This window comes from Crocodylus siamensis, chromosome 3, assembly GCF_052110815.1.
Source record: "Crocodylus siamensis isolate JL-2025a chromosome 3, ASM5211081v1, whole genome shotgun sequence".
NCBI classification, from domain to species: Eukaryota; Metazoa; Chordata; order Crocodylia; family Crocodylidae; genus Crocodylus; species Crocodylus siamensis.
Window position 1 is genome coordinate 198,526,048 of NC_143397.1, and position 16,921 is coordinate 198,542,968.

At 39.3% G+C, this 16,921-nt stretch overlaps 1 protein-coding gene across 1 annotated transcript in view; it reads left to right on the forward strand.

The window, feature by feature from the left end:
* The window catches only part of PREX2 (phosphatidylinositol-3,4,5-trisphosphate dependent Rac exchange factor 2), a 300,944-nt gene that overhangs the window by 77,911 nt on the left and 206,112 nt on the right, over positions 1-16,921 (forward strand). The window contains exons 2-5 of the mRNA XM_090040116.1: positions 10,858-10,929; positions 11,005-11,127; positions 12,268-12,372; positions 15,948-16,049. Of these exons, the coding sequence (XP_089896242.1) occupies positions 10,858-10,929; positions 11,005-11,127; positions 12,268-12,372; positions 15,948-16,049 (402 nt within the window). The remainder of the gene's footprint in view (positions 1-10,857; positions 10,930-11,004; positions 11,128-12,267; positions 12,373-15,947; positions 16,050-16,921) is intronic.

Genomic DNA, 16,921 nt, shown 5'->3' on the forward strand with positions numbered 1-16,921 from the left:
ATATGTCTTAAATGCAACGTCTATATTTAGTCCATGATTTTTTGTATCTAGTAGATTGATGAAGTGAAGTTCATAGGCTCATCTGTGAAAGGTGTTTTGTAAATTCTCTTTGAGGATTAGAATTGAGGGATTGGAGAGAGAGTGGTTTTCTTATGAGAACTGTACCCCAACAGGTAATTGGTTCTTCTTATCTTTAATAGATTTCCGGTGTGTGTTTATTTTGGTACGCAGTTGTTTTTGTTTTCTCCTATATATTTTTCAGGGTGTTTGGTGCACTGGATGAGATGTATTATATTGCTGGAGGTGTGTTTAGGACTTAAAGGAAAGTGCTAGGGATTGCGGCAGATATGTGAGGGAATCGAATGAAGTGTTCAGGCGGAGGGATTGGAAGCTGAAGACAGGTAAGAAATCTCATTATCTGATGATGAGAAGGTGAACTGTTGATCTCTGAAAAGGTTATAAATTGCTGTGCAGAGAAAAAAGGATGGGGAGAATTTTAGGAGAATGTTGAAAGTTACAAATAAATAATGGTCATGATATTTTTGACAAGGAATATGGCAGTGCTTAAGGAGGATTGATTGGTATTAAGGATTCAGGGAAGGAGGAGCCAATTGGAAGACAGAAGAAATGGAGAAGGGTGGAGCTTTGTTTATTTTGTATGTGAAAAAAGGTAGTTCTGGAGGAAAAAGTATCACAGAGTGCTAAGGTTTATCTATTCCTTTGGCTTAGTAGCCTTCTGGGTTTGAGTCCAACCTCAAATATTTGAAAATGGCCCTAGGTACTGTGGATAGAAACTGATGATATCCCTGACCCTAACTGATGATCTAAGTGCTGCTTACAGTTCTTTCAGTCCTGCAGATGACTTTGGAGAAACAGGTGGTGCCTCAGCTGGTGAATTACTGGAAGAAGAAGAAGGGTCCTTTTGTTGAGTATCAGAAGCCAGCATGATTAGCTGCTGCCCATGCTGCTGGCACAGGTTAATGGGAGGAGGAAGGGAAATGCAAGCCATGCTTAACACAGCTGCTGTTGCTGCATGAACCCTTTACATCAAAATCTGGGTACTTTGTGGCAAATTTAAGGGAAAATATAACTCCACATAACACCACATTATAGCTCCCACATAAACTGTATGGTATAGTGTGGGGCTTAGAATTTGGCATATACTAATTAAAATTCAAATTAATGTGCATGTATTACCTCAGTATTCATGAGCTAAATTAGCTATGGCAACTGGAATCCAAAGTTTTAAGGAATAACCTCTGGACCTTTCAGCATGAAATAATCTAGATCAGCTTTTCCCCCATGTGTGATTCTCCATGTTCTCTTTAAAATCATTCTGAATGTTGTGGAAATAGGGAAATGTTCTGTACTACTCAGCAATTCTACGCACCTAGTGAGAATGTAAAGAGAGTGGAAAAGAAATAGTTCTTTGTTTTTCTGCACTCCAGATGAACAATATAATAAGAAACATGGTATATAATAACCTGCAATACACACTCCCCCATAAACTCCTCAGTTTATCATTTCATTTTTGAGTACTCTGTGTTTGACCAATAATGAAGAAAATATTATTTGGTTTAACTCAAAGGAAACCTTTCTAGGCTTATTTAACAAGTTGTTATGCTGTAGAATTAGGATATCAGCTGAACTGGAGCTGCAACGTAATACATCTTGTACATAGTGTATTACTTTATCAGAAAATATATTTGTCCTGTAGTTTTGGATTTTATGACATTGTGAATGTTAGAGCTGCTACAATGTTTTGGAATGCAAAGAAGAATTATAATGATTTTTGGTCACTTTTTCCTGCTCCTGAATATTAGGATTTCCATCCAGGTTCATATAAGATTATTTTTTCTTTAATAATTTTTTATGTATTTTATTGATATTCCAGTATAATCTCTGGGTTTCCTTATAATCTGAAGTAAGAAGATGTGACCCTTTAATGCCTTTGGAATCCTCTGCAGGAATTACTTTATTTCCAAATGTATTTGCACTGTTCATAATAATAATCTGTTGTGTTGTTTGTAGGTAATTATAAAAAGCCTTTGGAATTACTTATATTATTGGTACAACTGTTTTTTACATATGCACAGAGAAACCACAAAAAACAATGAACATCCTTTATTTTTTGGTGTGTCAGAAGTGAGATCTTCATGAGAATTCCTAGAGTGCATCTTTTGTGCAATAAGTTACATCAGCTTTTTCTCACAAAATGGCAGTTGACTCACAGGTACCTTGGACGTGTCAAAGGGTAGAAAAATGTTACTAAAACAGTAGTGCCACCTCATGCAATAAAAATTATGAATTAAATACTTCAACCTTTCCTTCTCTTTCAAAAGGAAAAAAAAGATGCTCTAAAACTCATGAAATGTATTCTATTCCTTTAATTTGCATTATGGGTTTTCAGCCATAAGAGGGCTTGCAGCTTATGATATTGACTTGCATACTTCATGTCTTTTTCCCCCAGAAAATAGCCTTCCAAAATTGAGGTGGAGGCAGGGAAGGTGACTAGAAGCCTAGGGATTCTGTAAGATGGGTGCTTTTTTTATATTTCTCTTCAGCCCAGGACTTGTATAGAGGGAGGGGTAGAGTCCAGCATGGGCAGATCTCTGGAGCAGGGTATGCCCCATTTTATTCCTTGTCCACCTAAAGTTTTAAACCAGTTGCCAGGCAGAAGCAATGGCATTTTCATTCAGGCAGCTCTAAGGGAGCGAGCTGACTTCATGGCTCATTATAATCTACTTGTTTCCTGCTAAATTCTTTTTGCTTCACTGTTGTTAATGACCATCTGGGTTTTTTAATGGTCTCGGTAGTCCACTAATCAAGCTATGCTTTTTTTAGGAATTTTGCTGTCAGTTAGCTATTCTTGGTCTCTCTTCTCCTACTTCATAGCTTTGTAGCTGTTTACCTCTTTTCAGCATCCTAAATCTGCCCTTGGAGTCCAATCTTCAGCTATAGCTTCAGCTTTTGGCTGAGTAGCCAAGAGCTGATGACAGTTCATCTATGAAAGGGTTAAAACTGTAGCTTTTGCCTGAGGAGGGAGAAGGTGAGTGAGCTGCAGATTAAGCTCTGTTCCTGTTCTGTGTGGTCATAACTGTGGAAGAATATTTTTTTCTTTCATTTTGTCTTCTCAAAAATGAGGTGCATGTCGTCTTTGGGAACACGTGGTACGTGATAATATCCAGGATTCTAACAGCTGAGATTGTCCTAAAGCCTATCTGGGTAATTGGTTCATTACCTCTGGCTTTAAGTAGATCATCAAATACTTCAAGACTTTTACGATTAAATTGTAGCAACCAGCAACACTGTTACAGTAACCCAGTAATTGTCTCTTCCAGAGCTCAGCATCATCTAGATCGGGTGTGGGCAGTTATTTGGGCTGGAAGGCCACTTAACAAGTTTTGGTGAGCTGTTCTGGGTCACATGCACATGTGCATGCTTGTTTACACGCACGCACACACACACGCGCTCCTGGCCCTGGCTCACCCTGCCCAAAGCCCAGAGCTGTGCACCCCCCACAGCTCCCAGCACCCTGTGGTAGGGAAGGATGGGACAGTGTGGAGGCTCGCAGCCAGGCTCCACCCCTATGGGCAGGGCTGGGTGAGCTGTGCTTGGGCCCTGGGAGCTTCTGGGAAGCAGCAGCCCCTCCTGCCTCCGTGGCACCATGCAATGGCTAGAGTCAGAGCCGCCAGGGCCTGAGTGTGGCTCCCCTAGGACCTGGTGCATGATGCCAGGCAGCCAGGACTGCTGCCCAGCATCCTCTGTGGTGCCTGGGAGATGCAGTCTCACCCAGCAGGCCCTGCATGCTGCTCACCATCAGAGACTGAGGACCAAGCATGGCTCGTGTAGGGCCTGTGAGACCAGACTGCATTTCCCAGGCATCATGAGGGATGCTGGGTAGAAGCAGCCCTGCCTGGTACCATGCAGGAGGCCCTGGGTAAGCTGCACATGAGCTCCCACCTCTGCTGATGGGTGGCACGGGTAGCAGATCTGGCTTTGGCCACTCCTGGTGCTGTGCATTGCTGGGTGGACTGTTGAGGCTGCTTCCGCCCGGTGTTCCTCACGGTGCCAGGAGAAACCAGAGCTGGAGCTGTTGCCTGTGCTGGCCACTAGCAGTGGCAGGGGCCCAAGTGTGGCTTGTCCAGGGCCTGCTGTGTGATGCTGCTGCTTGTGCTGCCTGCCCATGGGCCAGGTAGAATCAGTTGGTGGGCCAGATACAGCTCATGGGCCATATTTTGTCTACACCAGTTCTAGATCTTGATGGTGTTCCAGATCTGTTTTATATTCTGAAGATCCTGGTTTGATCCTTTATAACCCAGCTTAGGGCTGTGATTGCTTACCTGGCAAATGCAGTGGTGTATACACTAACTAGGACCTCCCACAATTTACAGTAGCTGAACATTTTCCTTTGAGATTTAATGGAAACTGTCCACTGTATCTTTTTCTTGTCTCTTGAGGGGCTGGCATCTTCCTGTAAGTGACTGGAACTACACTTATAACAATACTGTATCTGTTTTGAAATCTGTTCGTACTTTCCCAAGGAGATTGTTGAAGCCTGTGGTTGTTCTTTTTAGCAATTGCCCATGGCTGTTGTGTGTGGGATCTCAATATCTATTGGGTCTTCTTTAAAGAATGCTGCTGTCATGTGGCTATGCTGGCAGATTGCTGCATAATGTATGCCCCCCCGCCTTTTTTTTTTGTCTTTGAAGTCGTTTCATGCATTTAGCATCCATTGCTGGGTGATGACGTGGTTTGTCACACTACGGACATTCTTTTATGTTTTACTCCATGCAGCATAGATTTCCCTGGATTTATTTGTGCTTTTACTTATCTGAGGAAATGTAGTGTTTGGGCACACTGTGGAATTTCCCTTCCATGTCTATGGCTTCTATGGAGGGTTCCTCCTCAAAGATATTGCTGTGTTACCAACCACTCTGTGTGGAGCTAGTATTTCTGTCATTCCTAAACCAGGCCAGGAGTCTATCAATTGTTCTAACTATAGATCAGTTTAATTAATGTAGACACCAAAATCTTAGCTGAAAGATAAGACTTTATCACACAGATGGGAAAAGATCCTTTCTAAGTTGATTCACAAAAAAGCATGGTCAGTTAATGTATATAAGGTTATTGAAACAGTAGGAGCAGTACAAAATTCCAAAGTCCCTGTGGCTTTTTTAGTATTTGTTGAAGTGAAGGCCCTTGATTGTGTTTCTTGGAAAAGCCTTTTTGTGTATAACAAAAGATGGGATTTGGTAAAGATTTATAAGGTAGATACAATTGTTACATACAAATCCCAGTTCAAGGGTTGTGACAGTAATATGTTATCTGATCCATTCCCCTTGCAGAAGGGGACTTGACAGTGTTACCCATTATCTCCCCTTCTATTTGATTTAGCAGGAACCACTGGCTACAAGGACTTAGGGTGATATAACAGGACACTTGTACACATGATGAAATTGTCCTTTAAAGCAGCCTAATTGCTCTTTTGCACCTCTTTAATGGCATCACTGTTTATATCTGCAGTAGCATATTGCATTTTAATTTTGTCACATGTGCAGCAGCATATTTCTCTTTAAAATACTACATAACAAAGTTATTTAGTTTGCTACATAACAAATTGCAGCAATACACATTGTAATCTTGCAGTGTTATTTTGTTAAAGTCTGTGGCAAAGTGGTTGTCCCTAGCTAGCCACAGAGCTAGCTTCTCACCTGCCTCTGGGCACGCTGCCCACCATGCCTTGTTGTTAATTAATTAAGGTTGTCAATTAAGGTGGGAGGCTGCCCATTTTACACCCCGATATTGGGGGGTCTATCTGCATCTCCGTTCCACCCCTACACCATGGCCCAAGCCTCGCAGATGGCATCTCAGGCAGTTGGCTCAACCGTCCCCTTCGCCCACTACCTGTGGCCCCCAATCTTGGGGACCTTCGGCTTCTGTGAGCCCTGGCCCCAGCTTGGGCCAGTCGGGACACCGAGCTTCTTCGCTTATCATGGGCGTCCCTCACGGTGGGCCCCTGGCCCTTTTGACCTTTCCGGTCCTGGCCTCAGTATTGACTAGTTGAGTGCCTTGGGGTAGGTTTTTGCCTCCTGCCTGCACTTAGGGATTGGGGTCCCCCATTCCTGGCTCAGGTGATCCTGGAAGTGTGCGCGGCCCTGTACACCCCCAGCAGGCTCAGGCAGGCTCAGGCGCCTCCAGAAGCTTACCTAGCCTAACCTGTTCTGATGGTAAATGACCCACCTGAAGGTGAGGGCTGGAGTTAAGGTGCCCCGACCCACCTTTCACCGGGGTGATAACTGGCCTGGCATTTCCTGGGGGCTCCCACACCACTGAGAGCCCCACCAGGCCACCCACTCCTGGCAGGATGCAGTTTTATGTCATGCCCGGGACCAGGAGCCTCCAAACTGTCCCCTAGAGCACCTGCTCGTACCTCCAGCATGTTACAAGCAGCCAGGCAGTGTTACTGCCTGCCTGCCACCAGCAAACTGCCCTATTTATATTGTCAGCCATGGATCTAAAATGGCTGCTGCAATGAAGCACCTGCTGGCTGCTTGGCTTGATCCTTAAAGTGGCAGGCACCAACAGTGCCCTGCCACAACATCAACCAAATGTTCACCAGGTTTCTGTGGGAAGAGGATAAAAGAGATCAGTTTTCATTTAAAAAGATGCACTATCAATTGAAATGGTAATTTTAATTTTCCAAATCTTCAACAATATCACTATACCTTCTCAGTTACTCTCAAGCTGTGTACTGGATGACCTATATAACTGATAACTCTATTTTATGGGTGGAAATTGAACAGAAATTTCCCCTTCCATTATTGATGATCATAAGCTCTACTTATCAGTCTTTGAATTCCTACCATTTTTGCAGCTCAAGAAGCTCAGAAAAAATTGGCAAACATGCTTAACTTTCACCTTGTGCTATTTTGTATGGTTTCTATATGGAGATTTTTTTTTAGAGTATGGGTACTACAAACTAATATGGAGAAAGTACGTAGAGAAAGAGTATTGTGCAGTTCTAACGGATCAGGTAGGAAGTCATATTAAGTCCTTTTCTGAGTTACGTGAATTTGACTTTCCAGAAAAAGTTGAGTGGCAACTTATGTGGTTGCATGGAGTATTAGAAAATCAGTTTGGACCTTAGGCTTTAGATACAGGAAATTCTTCACATCTATCTATCTATTTATCTATCTATCTATATAGATGTGTATAAATAAATATATATGTATAATTTGCCCCTTTTGCTTTTCCCTATCCTATGCAACCACTCTGTAAATATATAATGGCCACATAACAGACCTTATACAAACTATTTAAGACTTTAATGGAACAGAGACTTGGGTATCCAAATGACAGAATGCCAGTGGAAATCAGTAATTCACAATATTCAAACATCAACAATTGATCTTAGACTTCATTTTGTACAACAACGGATTTATTCTTCTGCAGTGGGCTGAACATTAAATATGGTGCCAATAGATACATGTTGGAGGTTCATTACAAGCAACATTTAGTCACAAGCTTTGGTGATGCCCTGTTATAAATTGCTTTTTAAAAGAAATTTTAACTGGAGTTAATGTGGTTTGAACACAGCACTGATACCTTTGGCAAATATATGTGTTCTTGGGTATAACCCCAAGGAATTCAAACTGAATCCTTCCCAAATGGCACTTTTACAGCAGGCCTTTTTAGTAACATGCATGTTTATTTGCTGCATTGGAAAAGTTGGTCATCTCCAAAGTTTGCAATCTGGTACAATGAAATGGCACAGGTAGCATGTATGGAGAGTCATGTTTAGCAGATTTAACAGCTTTGAAAAATTCGGTGAAATTTGGAAGGAATTCTTCAAATATTTTGGTAGCTAGGTTGTTGTTTATTGTACATTTCTCTTTTATTCTATCCCTCTCTCTTCCATCCTCTTATTTTCTTTTATTGCTTAGTGCCAGTGACATAATTTGGTTTTATATTTAAAGTCGATGTATTATGTTTTTCTGATTTTTGTATTTTAAATAAATCTATAAATTTTTTTAAAAGGTGTTCCTGTGTAGTCTGTTGCTTCTATATGTACTGATTTTAGAGAACTGTGTTCTTGGTTGCCTCTAATGTAAGGTTTACATTATTTTGAAGTCTTTGTTATAGGTGGCTGTCCCTCAGCTCTAAAACAAGATCATCTCTGACATGTTCACTCTTTTCTCCTCAGGCCCTATAGGGCTGCTGTGAAAACATTCACTGACTTTACCCTTTTATGTGTGTAAGTGAATTCATGCCTGTTAAAAAAACTTCATCATAGCATGACATGAAATATTTATCCAGTATTACTTTAACTGTATTGAACTGTTGCATATAAGTGATGTTAAAGCCTTCTGAAAAGAATAATATCCTCTGCAGCAGTTACCATTATACAGAGCAGAATATCAACTTGTTTCATGTTTTGTTGCTACTCTAAAACAAAAACTTGACAAAACTTCTGGAGTCTGCTTACCCAGAATGACCATCCTGCACAGTGCTGGAAATCAAGTTCCGATTGGGGGAGGTATTTGGAAAAGAGGTGGGTCTGATGCAGCCATCTCTGCTGCTTTACCATTCTGTGTACTTACCCTGCCCCCTGCTTTGCTTTTCTTTTTTTTCTGTCACTTGGAAACTTTCTTTTTTTCCCGTTGTTACCTTTGTGTGGAGTACAGTGGTGGGGCCTCTGTGCCTGGCAGTGTTTCTTACTTTCCCATCCTCACTTCCTATTGCAGTCACAAAGTACAAATTCTCTCAAGGTTCTTTTATGGGTTTTTTTAGACATCATATCTACCTGTTGGGTTTATTGCTCATTGCAACCTTGAGGTTATTATGGTTTGGTTAGAGGACTTGTATGTCTGTTTTTCCTTTTTCCCTTTTCCCTTTCTTCTTTTTGTGTGGAGTAGTCTGTTAGGCTGTCTTGCAGTCCAGTTTATGACACCAATATAGGGATTAGGGATAACAAGACAATGCTGCTGTGTTGAAAGTAAGTCTCTATTTCCTATACACATATATTCTTGCCTTCTCTTTCTATGCTCCCTAGTGCAAACTCTGAATTAAAGACCTAAATTACTATAATTAAAACTTGGATTTGCAAATCATCTTGGTTTTGCACTCAGCAGACATTGGGATTCACCTTTTCTCAAGGTTGCAGAAAATAATGTTTTCTTGGGAAAACAGAATTGGCTAAAGACAGTAAAAATTCCCTGTTTTGTCTATAGGAAAAATAGTGAGCAGAGAGGTTTCACATAGCTGGGGATAGTGGCAAATAGTGTTCCTTAGCTGAAAAAATATGGTTTATTATATACATTTTAATGGTGGTTCTCTCATTACTGGCTTTATTATCTCATAGTGCTAGATTCCTAAAGCATATTTAATTCTATCTTGGAAGTTTTGGGAAAATCCAATTTGGCAAGAAGGAATTCATAAGCACATAGCAGAAGTTAAGCACGCTTTTCTTTGCATGTTGGAATGCTGGTGCACTGGATAGTTGATTCACAAAGTAAATGTGGCATGTTAGTCCCTGATGTATTATAGTAAGGAAGAATTTAAAATAAATACGCCAAATTCTAGTTATGCTTTTACAAATCATATTGTGGAGTTAACATCAGTAAACAGGGAAAAAAATCACAGATGAGCAGGGCAGGAACTTTTCTTTAATATGAGCACAAAAACTATTGTTAAACATTTAAACAAATAGGCAGTATCTATCTTCAGTTGTGTATATAACTTGGAAACCTACATTTGCTTTTTTCTTTATCTAATAATAAAAATGTCTCTAGTAACAAATTATTCTTAGTGGAAAGGGAGGAAATCCTCTTAAGAATTAAAATTTGTAAGGCACAATGGAAAAAGAGGAACCCTTCTCTTAACAGGGGTTATTTATGGCTTCTTTTATGGAATTTGTACTGCACTAGAATTTAGATGAGTTCATATACAGTATACAATGCACAGTGACTTGATGCTAAGTGGATATGAAAAACATGACATTTGTGCAGTGGTTATGCCAGTTTTAATGACTAAAAGATATGTGTCAATGTGAACAACTGGTCCTGTAAACCTTTCATCTTTCAGTTTGTTAAAAAATTCAGAATATCCTTTACTCTTGATACAGGAATGAATTTGTAGAAATTTAATGATAAACACGTTACTTTACATGTAATTTATTGAGTTTGGAGTAAATCTCATTGCAAGTTTTTTTATTTCCCCCAATGTTTTTCCAGACCAAATATAAGTAGTGATGCTACAAATGTGGTTTTCATGTAAACTCCAGGGACCAGGTTTTGTTTTGGGAAGGAAGAAGAGATAGCTATGAACATTTGTACCAGGCTAATATATAGCCAACTTAAACATCTTGTTCAGCTAATTTTTCTTTCTAGTTGATTCTGCTCTTCTACATCAGCGATTTGTTCATGATTTAGTGGCCTTTCAGTGAATTTTATGTTTTTTGTAGCTGCACTGGGGACTGTGGAGCTTGTTGTTGGCAGCAGGTGTATGTTCGCCTTTGGGTGGATGGTAGGGAAGGAGTCCAGGGTGCACTGCCGCAAAGAGGATCGGGCCCCTCACAGCTCCCCCGCCATCTACCCTTGGCATGCCAGCATTGTCAGTAAGGTTGTGGGTGTTTTTTGGCACTGTGCCCAAAAACATTGCTGACCCCTGCCTTAGATCTGACCATTAAAAGTAGTGTTTGGTTCAGTTCTGAATAATGCTCTTATAAGCTATTATTTCTGTATTTAAAACATCAGAAAACTAATTAAAATGTTAAAATGCATTTGCTTAAAGTTGTACTATTATCCCTGAATAAACCTACATTAAATCAGTACGCTATTTTCTCATTTCCTGTAGGCATTCCTTCACCGAATGATCCAGTGTGCTGCATCCAAAGTTGATAAAAATGTCACAGAGGAGACGGTTAAGGTTAGTTTTTAATTGTGCACATTTTTCTTTTCTGTATTTTATGATTTTACTTATTTATGTCTTATTTTCTTGCAGATGTTGTTTTCAAATATTGAAGATATTCTTGCAGTTCACAAGGATTTCCTGTCTCTGGTGGAAGACTGTTTGCAGCCTGAACCTACTGCGCATCATGAAGTGGGAACCTGCTTTCTTTATTATGTATGCTATCCTTTATGCCTACTTTACAATTAAGATTTTCTCTCTTCTGACTGTCTTCATTAATTACTGCCATAGTGGTGTGCATACAGATAGTCATGAGAACAAAATCTGACTGGATTACATAATTTAGGGAACTTTAAGGTCACTTGAAGTTTATTCTCTTTGCCAATAAAAGAAGAAAAAGAAAAAAAATACGGCGAGAAAGCCTCAGCATGTAAAATGGAATTTTTTTTTGTTTTTAGCAAATTGGCCTCCAGCCTCTGATGTTGGTTTGAACTGTGATGCATATTCACATGCTACTTGTTCTGAAATGATTTTGTTTAATTTAAACACAGAGAAAGTTTTTGTTTGAATAGTAAAGTTGCAAATTCGGTTACATATGATGTTATAAGGACATGAAAAAGGAAAGGACCTGCTGTGAAATAGAAAATGTAGACATTTTTGTAAACGTTACATAGTAAGACTTTGGTAAATACCTCTGTGTCCTCTGCTTTTAAATTTTTTATAACTTGTCATAAAGGCAACCTGCCTCAGTTAATTAGAGCATATATTTCTGGACTTTTGAACAGCAACTGTACAATTGAAGCATTGTGTTTCCTGTTTGAGTGCACACCATCATTGTTAAAGTGCTGCAATTTCAGGACCAATTCCAAATTCTTTACACATAGTTACAGATGTAAAAAAAAATATCACTGGCATGTGTCTCTTGTTGTAATTGAATTACAGTTTTTGTTTGCATATTGTGGGAGAAAATATTAAAAGGTAATACTCTGTACAGATGTGGATTGCATTTGCAAACAAATGCTTGCACATGCCAGATGAATAATGCTGTCTGCAAATAGACAGCTGTTTGTACAATCTCCTACCCTGTTTTATTTGTAGTGATCTGGTCTCTGAAGTATATTAGCAAACTCTTGTCATGTTGTCATATCAATTATCTTTACAATTCTAATTAAGAGCAGAATTAAAAATTACTACAAGTATAGAATTTCATACAATAATTGCATGTAAAGATAGGAATGAAATTGTTGATCTTCTGAAATGCAGATTCTATTATTTTTCTCCCCTCCCAAACTGTATAATCAGCATCTTTTTTGAAGACAACTAATGTAAGAATGATATATTTCTTTGTCTTTACAGAAAGACAGGTTTCGTATCTACGATGAATACTGTAGTAACCATGAGAAGGCACAAAAACTTCTTCTTGAACTTAACAAAATAAGAACAGTGAGGACTTTTCTTTTGGTAAATAAACCTTGCATTCCTTATCTAGTTTAATATCTTAATGTCTACTAACTAATCAGTTGAGAACAATGGCACGCCAGAACTGTTTTTTTACATCCTGTGCACGCCACTCTGTGTGGATATAGCTCAGATGCACTTTTTGGGTAATATTTGCAGAGGAAGGGACTGTCAGTGCCATCTTTTGACCAATTTACAGAACAGCACTGGGTGTTATACCTTATATTCCCCTGATTTGGAAGTAAAGTATAATGAGGCCATCCATGTATGGCTACAGAACAGGAAAGAATGGGATGTATGGTGTGGAGTGGGGAAGGGAAGGAAACCAGAAGAGTGACATGGAAGGAAATCAGAGGAGTGACATGGAAACAATTTAGAGGGCCGACCTATGGTTAAGGCCATATTTGGCAGAAGAGGTAGATCAGAGGAAGTGCTCATGGCCTTCCAGTGCCAAGGTTTCTTATCCAAGACCTGTGTCCACTGCCAGGATCTTTATCTACTGATCAGTCCTGGCTAGCTTATTCTTTGGTGGTTGTGCCTAATGGTCCCTGAGGTCCCTTCTGACCCTATGATTATGTGGTTCCATATCCTATTGTTGGTGTTTCAGTGCCAGAAGGAAACCTTGTTGTATGTTATATATTAGCAAGAAACTGATTTTGGGGATTTACTTATTCTAAGTAGGTACAAAGAAGGCAGGGCCAGGTGGCACCCTAGAGACTAACTCATTAATTTCTGAACAAGTTAGTTACATCAGTGTCACCCTCTGCTACCTTGTGCCTTGCTTTTAGACTAACACACTTAACTCTCTCTCTAAGTACAAAGGACTGCTACACAAGAGAAGTCTTTCATTTGACAGGACAGTTAAGCAGATGTTTCAAAATGTTAAGTGTGAGAACCCTCATGAGAGTACTTTGCCATAACAGGACCAGTTGCCTTGGCAACATTGAGTTTCTTAATAGTTGACATGATAAGTTAAAAAGGGAATTTAATATGAACTGTTTCCTGTATTTCCCGTACTGGCATTATATGAGCTCCTAACCAAGTAATATTTGGATGTACATCATGCTGTATTAGACATTTAAATTCCTAGCAAATTGTCAGATATGGGAACTATGACTAAAACATTTAGGAGCCAAAAATAGTTTATGTTAAGGAGGCTAGTAAACAGAGCAATAGAACGGTGATAAAACAGATGTTTAACAAATGTGTATGAGTTTTATTTTTTTAGCATGATGTTAATCATTGCTGCTACCTATGGGCTACCTTATCAAGTATATCTATTAACCTTTTCTGTTATAGCAGTTTGCTATATTTTTCCAGTGCTGCAGAGAGCAGGATGCATGCCAAAGGCTTGAATGTGAATCGAAATAGATTTAGATTGGACATCAGGAAAATCTTTATAATCGTTAGAACAGCAAGAGTGGAATAGACTACCTAGGGAAGTTGTGGAATCTCCATGACTGGAGGTTTCCAAGGAGAGGCTGGATAAGCATTGGCCAGGGATAATCTAGGAATAGCTATGTCTGGTAAGAGCAACAGTTTGGAAACCCAGGAGCCTACCCACATCTGGACTGCTAGGAGATAATGAGAAGAGCTCTGCGGTCTAGAGCAGGTGGATATTGGATAGGACCATGCTCAGCAAGAGAAGAATGAACAGACTTCCACCATCAGCCTAGTTGTGAAAGAAGGTTTAAAGCAACTGGAATAGGTTTGTCGAGGGGATGCAGAAAGGGGAGTTCTGTCTGTCTGGATACAGTAAGGGTGGGCAATTATTTGGGCCTGTAGACCATGTAGGGAATTTTGATGACCTGTTGTGGGCTGGGTCAGCACCCTCCCCACCCTCCTCCCCTCCCTTCCCCTCTCCTCCCCTCCCCTCTCCCCCCAGCAACAGCTGACCAAGATGCCCTATGTGGGATGGGGCTGTGGTTGAGTGGGGAGTGATATTCAGAAATGGGACGGGTGGGTGAGGCCAGGATCACAGGGTGGGGTTGTGGGATGGTGACAGCACAGGGCTGGGGCCTGGGCCCAGGGCAAAGCCATGATAAAAAATCCTGGATACCTCCTAAAGAACACCTTGCTAACTGTTTATAAATTAAGAAAGCTTCATCTTGCTACCTTGTAACTCAGTGCCCAAAATTGGAATTCCTGGAGGGTACAGATACATTGTCATACAAGGGGAAAGGCAGTCTTCAGGGAGTCATGTCATAAGACAATTACAATTTTATACGACAAAACCAATATTTTGAGTGCTGTCTGGAAACCAGTAGATAGCCAGGGTAGATCTGAGTGCTTTATAAGTAAAATATATTTGTAGGGAGATACTACACCCAGCAAATGGGTTGCTACATTCTGAACTTGATGCAGCTTCCAAACGGATTCATGATGTATTTCTATATTCATTGCATCAGACCAGGCCAACTGTAATAAACATCATGGTAGCAGGATAATATTCAAAAGCCTCCTGGCTAGGTGGAGAACAATCCTGGTGATTGCCATTGCTTGATACCTTTAAGTAACTGAAAGTCTACGCGGTCTCTTTACCTGCCTTCTCCTCCACACCACAGAATACTTGGTGATTGGATTCACAGTTTTTTGTTTCAGTAACCTAGTCTAATCATATAGGCGGCATTGTTTTTATTGTCTAGTGTACTTCTGGAATGTGGAAAGATCCTTTTGTGTTTGAGAGGTCAAAACAGACCCCACCAATTTGCTTTTGTAAGTGTAGGCACTAGTAAAAATATTACATTAGCATACTTTTGATTGTACCAGTATGATGTTCTTAGTTTCTACAGCTTGAATTCATACTAGTATGTTCTCTATTTTCCATATTCCTACTGCTGTCTTTATAGGTAATTTCTGTTACTAGTTTGCTTAATTTCCTATGTATTTATGCCATCAATTTCAAGGTTTGCCTTAATGCCATGTGAATGTTTTAGTACTCTAGGTATTTGTACCTCTCACCAGATTGTTATTTTTATGTATGCTGTCACCAGGCGTTCCTTATTGTTCTCTGTTTCTGTAGGTATACTTGGCTTAACTCACTTATTCTATAGCTCATGTTTGAGAGGAAGTAATTATTTGTGTAGCATGAAAATGTCATTGCTGCATAAGTATAATAGAAGAATGTTTCTTCTCAAAGTATGGAGTGAGTAAGCCAGCTTTAGTGCTTCTTGGTTTCTTTAACATATCCTTTGGAAACGAAGCTCGACAATTGCCCTGAATTATATTTTCATTGTATGCAAGTAAAATAATACATTCTCTTCTAGTAGTTTCAGTTTTTATGTTAAAGATAAATACATTATGTGCCTTGTCAAATGAAGTTTTGTGACAGTTTTGGAGATTTGTCTTGATCTTAGTATTGTGTATGTTAGCTTACTGTTCTGTGCGTATGCTCTTATTTACCCTATAGACACTTTTCTTTGATGATAATTGCCCCTGTTTTAGAAAAGCAATTCTTCAAAGAAAGCTTCAAAGATATAATGTAATGAACCTTCTGTAAGGACTCATGTAGAACTTACGGTTTGGGAAGATGTTATTTGTCAGGATTTTATAATCAAATCAATTCACCTGCACTCTAGAACTGTATGCTGCTTGGAGGAAGAAAGAATACAGATGTTCCACTGGAAGGCTATCTAGTAACACCAATACAGAGAATATGCAAGTATCCCCTTCTTTTAAAGGTACTTATATGTTTGTTACGTAGGCCTTCATTCTCTGCACATAGATTTGTGGCTAAGCATATTTCAGTACTGTTGTTAGAATTTTTCTCTAAAGTGATTTCTTCCATAGATACTGGATTCAGGCATGCTCTTATTAAAGTTAATGGCAAGTCTTTGCCTGACTTCAGCACTAACAGGAATGAGGAGCTTTTTGTCTGAAAAGGATTAGCTCCTTCCTCTCCAGTTTCCCCTGTTGTATTGATATGTTCATCTTTATCACTCCTGAGAGGAGGCCATTCATTTAAATGAGTTTAATGAGATTATTCTGAGTTGGATTTGAGCACTTCTTAAATAGGAAGTAGGAATGGAATTATGCACATGAAGTGCCTTCATGGAAGTCATTATTAAAAACTATAAGACAAATGCAGAAAAATGTAAAAGGTTGATAGAAGACACTTTGGGATAAGTATAAAATGATGTATACGTAGCAATGTATATTCATATGTGTGTGTTTATATTCATGTGTAGCTTTCTACAGATTTACTTAACAGATAATAAAAATCTTATTACTTGTTAGACATTCTTATAAAATATTTGAAATTCACATCTTCTGAATTATTGAAGTTGACATTTGGAAACAATGGATAATTTAAGTAAGCTATGGTGCACTTAAAACAAATAGTTTATGTATAATAATTTTATGTTTGATATCTTTTCTTCAGTATTTTTAAAAAGTAACCAAGATATCCCTTGTTAAAGGGGAAGCAACATTTGTTAAGTGAAATCTGATTATTAAACCAGTATTTTTTTTGTGAATTTAGTTTCTGAGGCATTTTTAACTCAGAGAGGCAAAATTCATTGCTAGGAAATTGCAAGGATACATCCTAAGACAC